This window comes from Stegodyphus dumicola, chromosome 11 (assembly GCF_044657685.1).
Source record: "Stegodyphus dumicola isolate Sdum_Otavi_A_Nest chromosome 11, ASM4465768v1".
NCBI classification, from domain to species: domain Eukaryota; kingdom Metazoa; phylum Arthropoda; class Arachnida; order Araneae; family Eresidae; genus Stegodyphus; species Stegodyphus dumicola.
The window spans coordinates 156150193-156165671 of NC_140778.1; the positions used below are offsets into that span (position 1 = coordinate 156150193).

The 15479-nt window shown below is 32.4% G+C and overlaps 1 protein-coding gene across 1 annotated transcript in view; it reads right to left on the reverse strand.

Moving 5' to 3' along the window:
* The window catches only part of LOC118195316 (monocarboxylate transporter 10-like), a 587842-nt gene that overhangs the window by 9367 nt on the left and 562996 nt on the right, over positions 1–15479 (reverse strand). The window contains exon 4 of the mRNA XM_085827343.1: positions 2660–3041. Coding sequence (XP_085683469.1) covers positions 2660–3041 — 382 coding nt within the window. The remainder of the gene's footprint in view (positions 1–2659; positions 3042–15479) is intronic.

Genomic DNA, 15479 nt, shown 5'->3' on the forward strand with positions numbered 1-15479 from the left:
TTCTTTTTTTTTTTTTTTTTTTTTTGGGGGGGGGGGGGGGTCTTATATACAGGGTAATTCTAAATTGTTTTTACAAATTAAGAGAGGGGATAGTACTTATCCAGATGAGCAATAATTACCATAGAACATAGTCTCCAAGTGCTAAAGTCTTCAGAAAAAAGAGTAGCTTTATAATCTTTAGTACCGTATTCAAAATTAGATGAGAAATTACTTAACGCACTAAGTGCAACTTTTACAAGGCTACACCTAATGCATTAAGGAATAACTGTTTTGTGACTTTGTAGTACAGGTTCATTACGTTGTGCTTCCATTATCGACAGAAACATCTTAATCAAAATCTCTCAGTCATTAACTACACGGATGTTTCCAATAATGAAATTTCAACCCTTTATTACTGGGTAAAGGCTTTATTCTTCCGCAAGCCGCGAGTTCAAATATTCCAATAAAACAGATTAAGAACGCACTCAGAGTAAATTCCTTTCAAAAGCTTTTATATTTACACATTGATTATTTCAATATATCTTTCAAGTGAATCCGCATTCTGGGCTTCTATGATTGATATCCTCATTCATTGAAGCGACAATTATTCATTCAAGTAAAAAATTAGTGCACATTTTCTCCAAGAAATATGCATTGTAGGGCATTATATTTAAAATGAATCCGTATTCTGCGCTTCTTCAATTTATATCCTAGTTCGTTGCATGGATAATTATTCATTGAAGTAAATATCTAGTACATATTTTCTACAAAAGTATAAACTGCAGCCTAATGTATTTCAAAGAATCCTTATTCTGGTTTTCTTTGATTCGTATCTCAATTCGCTCCAGCTACAACTATTTATTTAAGCAAATAATTAGTAGATATTTTCTCCAAGAAATATGCATTGCAGTGCATTACATTTCAAATGAAAACTTATTCATGGCTTATTTGATTGGGATATTAATTCGCTGCAACATTCTGACGGAATAAAATAATTAAAAGACATTTCCTTCAAGAAATATGCTGTACAGCCCAAAGCATTTCAAATGAATCCTTATTTTAGGCTTCTTTGATTTATATCTTATTTCGCTTCAGCGAAAATTAGCGAATAATTAGTACATATTTTTCAATAAATATGCATTGCAGCGTATTGCATTTCAAATAAATCATTATTCTGGGCTTCTTTGATTGATATCATAATGCGTTGATTGATATCATAACGACAATTATTCATTATAGTAAATAGTTGCTAGTTCAGTTGATTGAAGTTAGTAATTCTCAAGTGAGTCATTAGGTTATTTAGAAGCAGAAAAGATGAAAAATATGCAACCGCCTTCGCCGGGAATCGCCGGGACCTCTGGAATATCGGCCCAGCGTGCTACTGTTACACCACGAAGGCACGCTAGGGAAGTGGGAGAAATACCTTATAAAGTAATAAAATTAAAGTAAATAATTTTTCCAAGAAATATATGTTGCAGTGCACTGCATTTCAAAAGAATCCTTATTCTGGTCTTCTTTGATTGATATCCTAATTCTCTTCAGCGAAAATTATTCATTGAAGTAAATATTTAATGCACATGTTCTCCGAAAATATGCATTTCAAGTGAATTCTCATTCTAGTCGTTTTCGATTAATGTCTTAATTCTTTGAAACTACAATTATTCACTGAAGCAAATAATTAGTAAACATTTTCTCCAATAAATATGCATTGCAGCACATTGCATCTCTACATATAATAAAAGAAAGAGTCTGTGTTTCTTTCCTTCGTGCAGCGAGTAAGCTAATTGACCCAGGGCTACAAAATTTTGTATAAAGGTGCATCTAGACAACAACCAGTGCACCTTGAAGCGATTTTTTAAAATCCGAATCAGACTGTTTTTTCTTTTATCTTTTCGATTTTATTGCATCATTTTGAATAGTTTCATTTTTTTTAGAAATGTGGTTTTGGCAACAGTTTTTCATACAATGCTTGTATACTGGACTGCTGACTGTTGAAAATATGAGATAAAATGATGCTTTTTTTCTTTTCATTTTTAGACCCGCAACACGCACGTCGCAATCTAGGGCCAATGTACCTGGGCAGAATGATAACAGAAGTTAAAGAAAGCTATGGAATTAACCTAAAGATGAGAATGATTTTTAAAGTTCTTGGCAGTCACGATAATGACAGTGAATTTGAATTTGAACATGAGCAAAGTGAATCTGCAAAACGAAAGGTATTATATTTACATAGTACATGAGCAAAGAATCAGGATACATGAACAAAGAACATAGGTTACATGAACAAAGAATCAGAATGCTTATTAAAATAACATCTGAAAATAATGAACGAAATTAAGATACTGAAATTACAGATGGAATAGAGACGAAGAACAGTTTGGACATATTGCATTGGACATATTCTATTGCATTTTATTTTCATTACTCTTTAGTATTTCTAGCGGAGAGGTAGCACAAGTAAATGAGTCCTTCCAGTGACTGAGAGTTTACTTTTTAAACCTAGTTTAAATCATGCTTTCATGAAAACAGGACTTGTAAACAGGCTTGTCTTGTTTTCTTGTTTGTAAATAATTCATAATTATTTACAAACATAGGACAAGCCAAACTGTATAAATGTTTTATCACGTTTTGGTACTAATTTCATAAAATACAATAAAGTTGTAATGAAAAGAATATTTACCTGTCAGTGGTAAGCCTATCAGCATCGGTATTGCTTGGCTACACTGTATGAATCCCCATGCCCTGGAAAAGTTCCTTGCTCTGACTTTTTCGAATGTGAAGATCTTCAGAGAATAATGATACCCTCCATAGAAAAACCCATACACCCACATGAAGAGGACATAGCCACTGTATTCTTTCAAGGATATGAAGGCCAAGATGGCACCACCCATAATGAATATTGACGCTTGCGTGAGGTATTGCTTTGCAATTAGGCACTGCATGCTGTTCTTGACAACAATGAAACCCAGTGCTGTGCTGCCTAGGCAAGATGCCATGCCTAGGTAAGCCTGGAGAAGGAGCAAGGCACTGCTCTCGAGGCCTTCTTCTTTTCCAAGGTGCATCTGAAAAATTAAATGAATTAGAATGGTCGGTTTTATGTCATAGCATTACATCTATAAGTAGAACATGATTTAAATTACGAAGTCACCGAAAGAGAATGTTAAGGTTTTTGTAATATATAATTTCAAAACTGCAAAGCTCATCGAAATAATTAAAAATTTTTATAATGTGGCGAAATATGTAAATAAGAAGTTTTTCAGGGCCTAAGTCTTGGAGACGAAGAATGAAGAATTTAAGATTTTTAGTCCAAAAGGGAATTTTTCCCAGAAGGAATATTAATTTCGTTTCGGCGTTTTGCGTGCATTAACGATGAGTGTTGTTTCACTTTTCAAAGTCTTGCCACCAAAATATTATCGCCCTGTGTTATATTTAAAGAAATTAAATCACGAAGAATCTGCATCAATGTATGCATGTTTATCGCACTGTGATAAAACAACGGTACCTGGAGCCATAAAAATTAGAATAACGTAATCTTCCATAGAATATGGGCATGTGGAAGCCTTAATTTGGGATTTGGTGTTTGTTTAATTATCGGTTTCATTTCTTGAAATAATTTAGAGAATTTTTGACTAACAAACTGAACAATTTCAAAGCGAGCAATGGCAACACTGTACGAAAAAAAAATATTTTTTCTCCATCGCCCGATACTCTGTATCAGAAATGTTAAAGATGCTCATTATATTGCTGTTGAACTGAATTTTATGGTTTGAGTACGTAGAACATGATATTTAATAAATAAAGGTAACACACAAAACGTTAAAAAATGCCCCTTTGGACGTAATTTAAATCTGAGACCTTTCAGATTTTATTATTTTTGACAAATTTGATTAAATTTTTCATGAATATTAAATTCTCAGCTGTTTTTTTCCGATAATCCTGCATTTTTTTAAATTAAAGCTGCAATAAAAATATCACCTTGCGTTAAATTTAAATGAATTTTTGTTGATAATGGAAATATTCATAATTATTTACAAATGAATGATATCATTCGTAAATAACGAAGATCAAGATATTAAAACTAGGAATTAAAGAAAATCTATTTTGATAATTTAATAAAGAGTAAATTGCCAAAGTATATGTGATAAAATGACAAATACCTTAACTACCATATGGCATCTGAAATTTGAAAAAAATAAATTAAATGATAATTATATTATAAATACAAAATTATTATGTTATCATTATAAAGTAATTTTGATATCAGCACTATAATTATTGTATCAAATCATTCATATGAGGAAAATTTAATAAATGGTGGTATGAGCTTTTCATGGTATGGCTACTGAGAAATTAAAGTCTAACATGTGAAATTTTAATTTCTAACTCACTAATTACTCCATATACTCCTTATTAATTAATATATTTGCTTTCATTTTGTTCTTTGGCATGAAAATTGTTGGAAGTCTAAATTGCTTCAGGAAAAATATATATGAATAGGGACCAAACTAATTCAAGCAAAAGACTCATATTCATCATACATTTCGTAGCTTGTAGTAGTAGCATGCATTATACATTCGCAGCATCATACATTAAGCTTGAAAACTTCCTCTCAATCAACTCGAGAGTTTAATATTCTTTTTTTAAATTTCAGTCACTGTAAATACTAAGTCAAATCTTTAAAGTAAGACCCATAATTAAGAAACCCACGAAAACATTTTTCCTTAATTGTTATGCATGGCTTAATTCGTCTTCAGGGAATAACGTAACTTTTCGGGAGTAAAGTACAAATTTTTATTTCCTACAAAACTTCCACATAAATAATTATTTTATGAATATTTTAAGCTCTTTTAAATATATTTTACCTATCTCCTCTAAAGTATTTTAAAGTTTGTTCAAATCTACTAAAATGGCAGATGACAGATGATTCTCTTTAGTGAGACGACATCTAAGTTGACGCAATTTCCAATATTGGAAATATAATGTCAATACTAATATCCTGCTGCAAATACTTGCCAGACAAGTAAAACTCTTCGTCCTCACAAGCTTTAAGAGTTTCCCTCGGGCTGTGATTAATAATCCAACGTAATTAAATGTACTGAAATATGCTAACTGTAAAATTCTGTTCAATGGAAACTTATTAAAATTTATGTTTTGCTAAAACTGCCAGATTAAAAAGCAAATACAGTTAAAGAAGTAAATTGTTAAAATGCTTTAATTTCTAAGTATTCATTTGTACGAATTCCGTGCTATTTCTATTTTAATAACTTTGAAAATGCCTTAAATGAAACAAATTTCTTTAACATCTTTAGATGCAGGAATTCGTATTCTTAAGCACTTTCTGTAAAGTAAATGAATATAAAGATTTGGAATCTTAAAACAAAATATATAAACTTTCTTTAAATACCTGGATTTTAAACGTGATTAAACTAATGGTTTGGTTTATTTAATTACGGCAAAGCACACTAGGGCTATCTGCCTAAGGGGAGGGATGCCTTCGTGGAGGACTTTCTAAGGGAAACTGGCTCGTATGCATGTTACCACATGGGAAAACCACGAAAACGCCCACGCGGCGAGCCCGTTCGCGGGATTCGAACCTCTGACCGAACTACCAGTGTTCAGCGATTTTACCGCTCGGCCGCTGTTGGGCAGTTAAACTAATGAAAGGTAGGAGAATTCCGTCAGAGTAATGTAGATTTTATTTTAAACATTTAGACTCACTTAATTCTTAAATTTATTTTATGAAGTTTACAATTCTTCTGTTAATTAACGTACACTATATGCCTGTATGGATAATAGCAAAGAAAACATGACTTTTAATTATACAAGTAAGGGAAGTAATTCAAATAAAATTTACAAAATTCTAAACTTCAAACAGATATTTATTTTGGACACAATACGAGCGAATGTGTCTAACTTTACAAGACAGATTGAGTCTGAACTTAAAATAGGACCACCAGGCGGCCGAGCGGAAAAGTCACTGAATACTGATAGTTCTGTCTGAGGTCAAATCCCGCGAACGGACTGACTGCATGGGCATTTTCGAGGTTTTCCTCATCTGTAACGTATATACAAGTACAAACCAATTTTCCTTCCTCCATGAAGGCACATATCCCTCGAGACTTTGCCGTAATCATATAAACCAAACCAAACCAAACCTAAACTTAAAATACGCTTTAGAATGCATCTAAGTACTACAGAGTTTGTGTTCTTCGGTAACACAAACTAGATCCAAAAGACTATCAGTGAATTATCCCAATGTTTTGTAATTATAACAGAGGTCAGCATAAAAAAGGCCTAATGGCAAGAATAATTCAACGAAGCAGAATACTAATCGCCAGAGAATCAAATTTAGAAGCGTGACCTTCAAGCAGGCAGAACACGCTCTGAGTCTATTGTCTAAAATCTTTCTTTAAAAAGCCTTTTCTTTCTACCTCAGTTGAATATCGCGGAAGCCAGAAATTTACATTCTGACAGGAAAATGGAAAATAGAGCAAAAGGATAGAGAATCATCATACAATAACTGGTTAAAAACTTATGTAATACCTTTTCATACATTTTAATGCACTACAAAACGTTTTGTATGCTACTTGCTTTAATACTCAACTCTATAGTACGTTGCTTACATTATCCATTACGATATACTAGCATACCCTTTAGACTCATTTAGATAAAACAAATTGTATTTCAGATATTATTTTATCCAAATAGAAAAGAATCTAACACTGATTTCCTCCTAGACCAAAAAGAAATATTCTGCAGATCAGTTGCAAATAATTACATTAATTACATTCTTCCTTGAAGAAGAAACTTTTATGCTAGTTTCTTTCAAGACATATAAAATGTTTTCGTCATATAAATGCATGAAAATGCTCTTTGCCTATCTTGCCGCCTAAAGAAAAAATCTGATGTGTACACCACATGACTTCCTTGTACGGAATATTAAATTATACGCATTTTTTCTTGCATTTTATTTAAACTTATTAGATTGAATTAAACCTACTTCTCCGACAGCGCATAAACCACAATAGAATAAAAGCATTCTTTAAAATTCACTTTCTTTACCATAGCGACACTCTGGCGCTAGGTTTACTTAACAGTATTATATTTCGTTCATATTATAACTCAGAATGCACAAAATGTATATCATTTAAAGAATTATCTAATCGTTGCCACATGTTCTATTCAAATACTATAATAAAGCTAGAATTATGTATAAAAGAAATTAAGCAAATAAAACAAAAACAAAAAAAATCTGAAATGTTTCAGATTTTAAATTACGTCCAAAGGGGCGTTTTTTAACATTTTGTGTGTTACCTTTCTTTATTAAATATCATGTTCCTCGCACTTAAACCATAAGATCCAGTGCAACAGCAATATCGCAAAATAGTTTTCAAACGAGCATATCTTTAGAATTTCCGATACAGAGACTCACGCGCTGGAGATAAAAATGTTTTTTCTGCACAACGTTGCCATTGCTCGCTTTGAAATCCTTGAGTTTGTTAATCAAAAATTCGTCAAAGTTTTAAAAAATAGGAAATCGATCATAAAACAAATTTCAAATTTCAAATTTGGTCTTCCACATGCTCATATTCGTTGGAGGATTACGTTATTCAAAATTCGATGACTCTATGTACCGTTATTTTATGACAATGTGAGAAATATACATACATTTATGCAGATTTTTCATTATTTAATTTCTTCAAATATAATGCAGGACTCTAACATTTTGTGGCAACAGTTTGAAAAGTGAACCGACATTTATGAGTCCGACGCAAAATGCCAAAACGAAACTAATAGTCCTTCGGGATTCAAATCCCTTTGGACTAAAAAGAAACAGTTTTTCACAGACGATTGAGTATTTCTCATTTAATTAATTCAGTTTTTACTTCACGAGAAGGCAAAAATACATAAAAACTCAAAATATCTATATTAAAAATTACGAAGTAAATCTCAAACGCTTATTTCCTCGAAAAAAATCCAGAAAGAATTAAGCATGATTTAATTGGCAATAATAAATGAACGCGTTATCTTTGTTGTTGCTAAGCTAAGTTTCTCTAGATTGGCAACAAATCCAATAGTCTCCTGTTTCAAATATAAACATTAATGGCCGCCATTAAAACAGGCTTAGCGGCAATTAAACAACTTTACAATGGCTGATAATTCTAAAAATAGTGCACACAGATTTACTAAAGGCATAAAATCCTTAACCGGAAGATAAAAACAACATAATTCAATCATTTTTAAAGCAAAAAATGTAGAATTTACAAACATATAAAAGTAAAGAAACTGAGATCACTGAGCCGGGTAATAGAGTGAATATATATATATATATATAAATATATTTATATACGTTTGGTGCGGCCGATTGCAACCAAAATACGAGGTGCACATCTACATGTTATAGCAGTCCTATATATAAAATTTCAACGTTCTGAGGCTACTCGTTTTTGAGTTATGCGAGATATGTACGTACGCACGTACGTACATACGTTCGTGCAGACGCCACGAAAAATTCTTTTCAGAATTAATTTTAAAGCAGTTTTATAATTTTTTTGAAGGAAAAGAGTATTTTATTCTGTCCTTACGTACAGATATCACGCAAAAACATCGTTAAATTGCATTCCATAGCGGTCAAAATGGATATTTTCGTTAAAATATGCTGCCTGAAACTTTTCGCGATTACAATACTTCCTTTTTACTTCGTACAAGGAAGTAAAAAGGTTTATGGCAGATTCCTTTAAAATGTATAAAACATTTTCATAATTAGGGGTATCAGAAGCTCCTATGCCGACAATGTTAAATTGGCCATTTTCGATGTACCTTTTCTCAAAATCTGCTGTAGATACACGCTTGAAATTTTTTGTGTAATTAACGTATACCTATCTAATTGTACTGAAATGAGCTTTTGAAACATTTTTGAATTTTAAAGTAATTTACAGAATATTTTGTTAGGCATAGTAAAAATTAGCACTTTTCTCACACAAAAAAAGGTTAGTTTTTTTTTCTTAGTTTATCATAAAAAGCTAATTTCAGTAAATATTAGGAAACCTAATAAATGAGCCATAAAAATTTAGATACCTGTGAGCAGTAGTTCCTGACAAAAGGTACACTGAGTATAAAAAAAATCACGTTTGGAGAAAAACGCGTTTTTATGTAAAATTCCTCATTGATCAAAGCAGTCGATGACAAATTAAAACTGGATTTTTTACAGTTCTAATTTTCATAGAGATTAAAGAATGGTATTTTTAGAAAGATAAAAGTGTAGAGAATTTGAAAATGCAAAAATTCAAAATCACCATTTTTTGAAGATTTTTGGGTTCCAACACTCCTTAAACACAGTCTGGAAATGAACTTTGCTTACATTGCTCCTTGAACAAGAAAGGTTTATGCCAGTTTCTTTCAAATCATATAAAAGTTTTCATAACATAAGCACAATATGGAAATGAACTTTGCCTACATTGCTCCTTAAATAAGAAAGGTTTGTAGTAGATTCTTTCAAATATATAAAACAAATTCATAATATAAATGCAGTCGGGTAAAGAACATTTACCTACACTGCTCCTTGAAGACGAAAGCTTCCAAAATGTATCAAATTTTTCATAATCTAAAAGCAGTCTGGAAATAAAATCTGCCTAATTTTCAACATTTTTTAAAAAATTATTAAAGAACATTTTGAAATTTTATTGAAAGCACCAATTATGCAGATGTTTTAAGAAAATGCCTAATTTTAAGCATTTTCGAAAGATTTCTGTTTAAATTAAAACTTGTTTAAGCATTTAAAAATAATCTACTTATAATTCAATTTATAGGTAATCTATAAAACTTATGTGAAGTCATTCAGATAAAATCGAAATGCCTACTGATTAGATAATTAGGTTAAGTTAGGTTATTTGATAGAGACATTAGAAAAGGAATTTGATACAGCATTAGGAATGCCTTAGAATGGTAATTATATTTTCCAATCGTCATATGTAAGGGTCTCAAATATCTATATTTTAAGGATTTATTAATAGAAATTTTAACTGTTATAACCAATTATAACAAATTCTATTCTTGTACTTTCATATGTTAATCTGCAAAGCAGAATTAAATAAACTTCCCCACTTAGATTGCAGTCACCCTCAAAATCGATGGTTTTATTAAAATCTGCTCTAATCAAACACGTTTTAGCAGCCAGACTTTACGTATTGCAATGACGTGTTTCTCTTTCATGTGTAATCATCTAAGAAAACTATTTCAAAATTATAGTAATTTCCTGAAAGTTTACTAGAAACATTTTATTACAATAATTTTTACTGATGCTTTATTTATGTGATGATAAATTAAATAAATAATCATTTAAATACAAAATATACAAGCATTCAACTTGGAATAAAGAGCTGACAAAAATATAATAAATTACTAAAAAGGAAAAGGAAAATATAAAGTATAAGGAAAATATAAAGTATAAGAAAATATAAGGTATAAGAAAATATAAAGTATAATAAGTATTCCTATAAGGAAAATATAAAGTATAAGAAAATATAAAGTATAATAAGTATTCCTATAAGGAAAATATAAAGTATAAGAAAATATATAATAATAAGTATTCCTATAAGGAAAATATAAAGTATAAGAAAAGCGTCCAGCACTGAAAATCATCAATCGGATAGATGTAAGAAAAGGACGCAAAAAATATAAATATGAAAATTATAAAAGTCCTAAAATCATGAAAATACTTAAAATATCGTACATCGTCTTCATGCGTTTGGTGTATCTAAAGAAGTAAATGGAACAGTCTGTTTCTGAATTGATAATGACACCACGTTTCTAAATTTTAAAACTTTAAGTAAACTACAAAAAATAGCAAAAGAATTTGTGTTATCTGTCGAACTCCTACAGGCTTGAATTAAAAAGGACATTTTGTCAAAATTCTTACAAATCCCAGAACCGTTGAGTGGAGAAGAAAATGGTGCTCGACGTGTTTGTAATATACATACGTACATATATAGTACTGTAAAACTGTAGAGAATGTGAATTCTCTATATTCTTTATACCACATTTATGACTATTATATTTATGTTTTTTACATATTTTTGAATTTATCTATTGATGATTTATGTATAAATTTGGCCACGTTTTATTTAAATTTTTTGTTTTATTTTCTGCAGTGGTTTATTGTATTTGTTGCCAGCTCCTTACTCCAGGTTGAAAATATATTGGTTTTAAATAGTTATTTATTTAATTTATCATTATTTCCCCCATTTGTTAGAGATAACTGGATACTGGATTATAACTTTACAAGGCATTTCTCCCTCCTTCCTAACATGCCTTCGCTGTGTAATTGTCAGCACGCTCGGCGCGTATTCGAGAGTTCTGAGGTTCGAGTCCCGGCGAGGGCATCGATTATTTTTCATCTCTTCTGCTTTAAAAAAATACCTGTTGTCTCTACAACTTATTAATTTATTTCACATTTATTTATTATACATACATATACATATATATAACTGTATGTATATATGTATATCTTTATGCATCAATTTACATATACGTTTTCTATATTTCACGACCTAAAAATATATTACTGAAATTTTAAAATTTCAGTAATATATTAAGTAATACACTCATGTCCATAAATTAAGGATAATTCAGAGTCACGCGGAAATCGAACTCTAAAATAAATATATCACCTGTAAAATTACTACACACATCTTCAAGAATCATATGCAAATTTCAGGAAGTAACCAGATGACACCGATGGTACGTCACAATGACGAGAGTGTAAGAGAGTGAGTGATATATAAGGAATACAGGCAAAGAAGTAAAATTGTTCGCAGGCGTTTTCTAAGTCTTTCAGTGCAATAACCGAATAGTTATGACACAAAGGACGCATTTGGATGATTTTTTTACGTGGTAGAATTATCGGCCGTCTGGAATGTGGGCGTACCCAACTGGAAGTATCAGACGAACTTGGAATCGCCCAGAGTGTCATCTCCAGGCTTTGGCAACGATTCCAAGATGATGGTAATGTGAGTAGACGTTACAGCACAGGTCGCCCCAGAGTTAAAACGCCGAATGAGGACCGGTATTTGGCAGTTACTGCCAAAAGAAACAGGCGGAGCACAGCCTCAGACCTGTCTCGTCAGCTCTCTTCAGCCACTGGTACGACAATTTCAAGGCAGACCGTGTACAGACGCTTAGGGAAGATTGGTCTATATGCTCGTAGACCTGTCAGATGCGTTCCACTTACTGCAACTCACTGTCGCCTGCGGTTAGCCTGGAGTAGAGCGCGTGCATTGTAGACACCGCAACAGTGGGCTTGTGTGATGCTCGTTTGGGGTGGAATTATTCTGGGTTCCAGAACTGACCTGCATGTTCAAATTGGAACCATGACAAGCCAAATCTATCGGGACGTCATTCTGGAACAACATGTACGTTAGTTTCGGGGCGCCATAGGCGCACAATTTATGTTTATGGATGACAACGCCCATCCTCACCGTGCAAACATCGTAAGCGAATGCCTTCAATCGGAGGATATCACCCGTATGGACTGGCCAGCATTCTCACCGGACCAGTAGAGCACGCGTGGGACATGCTTGGCCGACCAGTTGCAGCCCGTCAACCTCCTCTTACATGTCTACCGGAACTTCGGAGAGCATTGCTTTTTGAGTGGTGTAATATTCCCCAAGAACAGATCGATAATTTGATACTCAGCATGCCTAGGCGTTGTACGGACTTTATTGCATCGTCTGGGAGACATACAGCGTATTAACAATCATACCAACCATGTAATATTGGTTTTTTGTAAATAGGTGTTTTTTGTAATTTGCTCCAGGGAGAAAAAATCGCTAATGTTTTTATAATATCAAACACATAGCATCTTTTTTTGCTCTTTACATTTTGTTTAATAAATAAGCTTTACAAATAAGTGAAATTTGTTTTGTTTCTAACTCTTCCTTTGCCTGATTTTGCATTATCCTTAATTTATGGACATGAGTGTATTTGAGTAATATAAAAATTTTGAAGCTAGAGGGAAAATCAATCAAGCAATTTAATCTACATACTTATTTAAAAATGAGAAAAAAATTAAATCATTGACATTACGTATTAAATTTAGATAATTAACAAGAAACAGGAACTTCCTTCAAGTACCTGCACAGTTATGGGAACAACAAATTTTAACTTCTCCTGAGTTCCTCTTAGCGCAGTATTTGGTGTTGCTGTTGCTTATCCAGCACCTGCAAATCAGATCAATATGAAGATGAACTCATGGACATAATGTCAGTGAGGTCAGGTCAGATCGACAACTAGTCGTGGCTATGTGAAGAGAAAAGCGGCGCTATTTGTTGTTCAGGTACTTAGTCTTTCTGCAATATTTAATTTTCATGATGACTACTATGAAAAACATACCTCTACAGGATGAATCTGAACAAGTGGTGAAAACTTTAGGGAATTATAAAAGGCAGCTATACGAGCAATATTCGTCATAGAAATGTATGGTCGAAACGCAAGCGGTGAAAGTTAAAAGGTAGTTTTCCACTGTCACCATTTCAAGAATTTACTCAAAAATGAGAGGAAATACTTCAGAAAACATTTTATTAACAAAACATGCTCATAGAAATTGCTCAAAAGACTTCTGCCAGCTGTAATGCATGCTTCACACCTGCGGGATAGGGTAACTGACGCACATTTACAAGAGCACCAGGTATTTCCCGAATATTGCCAGCAACAACGGTCATCCTGGCGATTAGATCTGTATTGGTTTCAATGGGGCACTCGTAGATTAGGCTTTTCAAATGGCCCAAAGAAAACAGTCCGAACACGAGAGATCCGGTGACCTTGGTGGTCAAGCTATTGTACCACCTAAACCAATCCATCGCCCTGAAAATTTCGTGGTTCGTATAACCAGCAATCCCACGGGCAAGCCAAGGTAGCACTGACCCTTTTTATATAATTTATTTACAGTGTCATGCTCTTATCTTTGTGCCTGTATTATTTATGTACATAATTATAAGCTGCGTAATGTGCACTGGTACAGCTTTGCAATATGTCTGTAAAGTTTAGAAAACTTTATTATAGTAGGTATTAATATATCGAGTCTACTATTAATGTATAATGTACTATGTAATTATATTGATATATCGAATACACCTTTCATGTTATGTATATATCAATGCAATGGACATGTGTATGTGTTATTAATGTATAATGTAAATTGTAGTAAGCTCGCCTAAAAGTTACCAAGAGCTGCTGCTCCAAAAGGTTCAACATGTTTAAAAAAAATTAATACATATGAAAATCAAACCATTAAACATGTAAAACATTAAAAAAAACATTAAAAAAAAGAAACAGATAAAAAGTTAAGCGGAAAATGGTATATTAGCATAATTCGACTTCCAAACTGGCTTTTCAAGGGAAATTTAATTTATTTGAACGTCGAATCAAGCCAACCCCATTACGCGTTTCGCCGAAACAGACAATTGAAACTTTTTCGCTACAAATTTTTTTTTTAAATGTTTGTCTGTTTCGGCGAAACGTGTAATGGGGTTGGCTTGATTCGACGTTCAAATAAATTAAATTTCCCTTTAAAAGCCAGTTTGGATGTCGAATTGGGCTAATATACCATTTTCTGCTTAACTTTTTATCTGATTCTGTTTTTTTAATGTTTTACATGTTTAATGGTTTGATTTTCATATGTATTAATTTTTTTAAAACATGTTGAACCTTTTGGAGCAGCAGCTCTTGGTAACTTTTAGGCGAGCTTACTACAATTTATATTTTACTTATTTTGCAGCATATTGCGCAAGATGTTTTCTAAACCAAAATTAGTTTTTCAAAATTGTAATTACTACCTTGCTTGATATATTAATGTATAATGTATATAGCTATAAGTTGCGTAATGCACATTGGTATTGCTCTCCAAAATGTCTGTAGAGTTTAGGTACTTTTTTATTGTATGGCTTAAATCGAGTGCACTATTAATGTATCAATATATCGAATGCACCTTTTATGTTATCTGTGCATTAATGTATTGTATGAATGTAATATTAATGTATAATATATATAGCTATAGGTATTGTATAATATATTTAGCAATGCGCATTTATACCGGTCTGTAATGTCTGTAGAGTTCAAAAAATTTTATTATTATACGTATTAATTTATCGTCCATGCATCGACTATTATAATAGTGCACTGTATAATGTAATACGATGTACTACTATTGTGGTAATTCAACATAGTAACAGCACTTTTTGATGTATCTTTTTATTGTATAATAAGCACTGTTATTGTAGGAATCCGCAATACCACTGTTTTCCTCCATCTGCCCTGTTTGCAATATTCTTTTTCTGGACAGTTGCGGGATTCGGACGATACCCGAATAGTCAGTGAAAGCCGCCCGGGTATCCGGACCCTGCTCTCACCTGCCAATAATGTACCTAGCGCCTTTCTGTCCATGCAATCTATGACGAAAATTGCTCCTATAGCTGCCTTTTATCATTCATTAAAGTTTTGCCGAC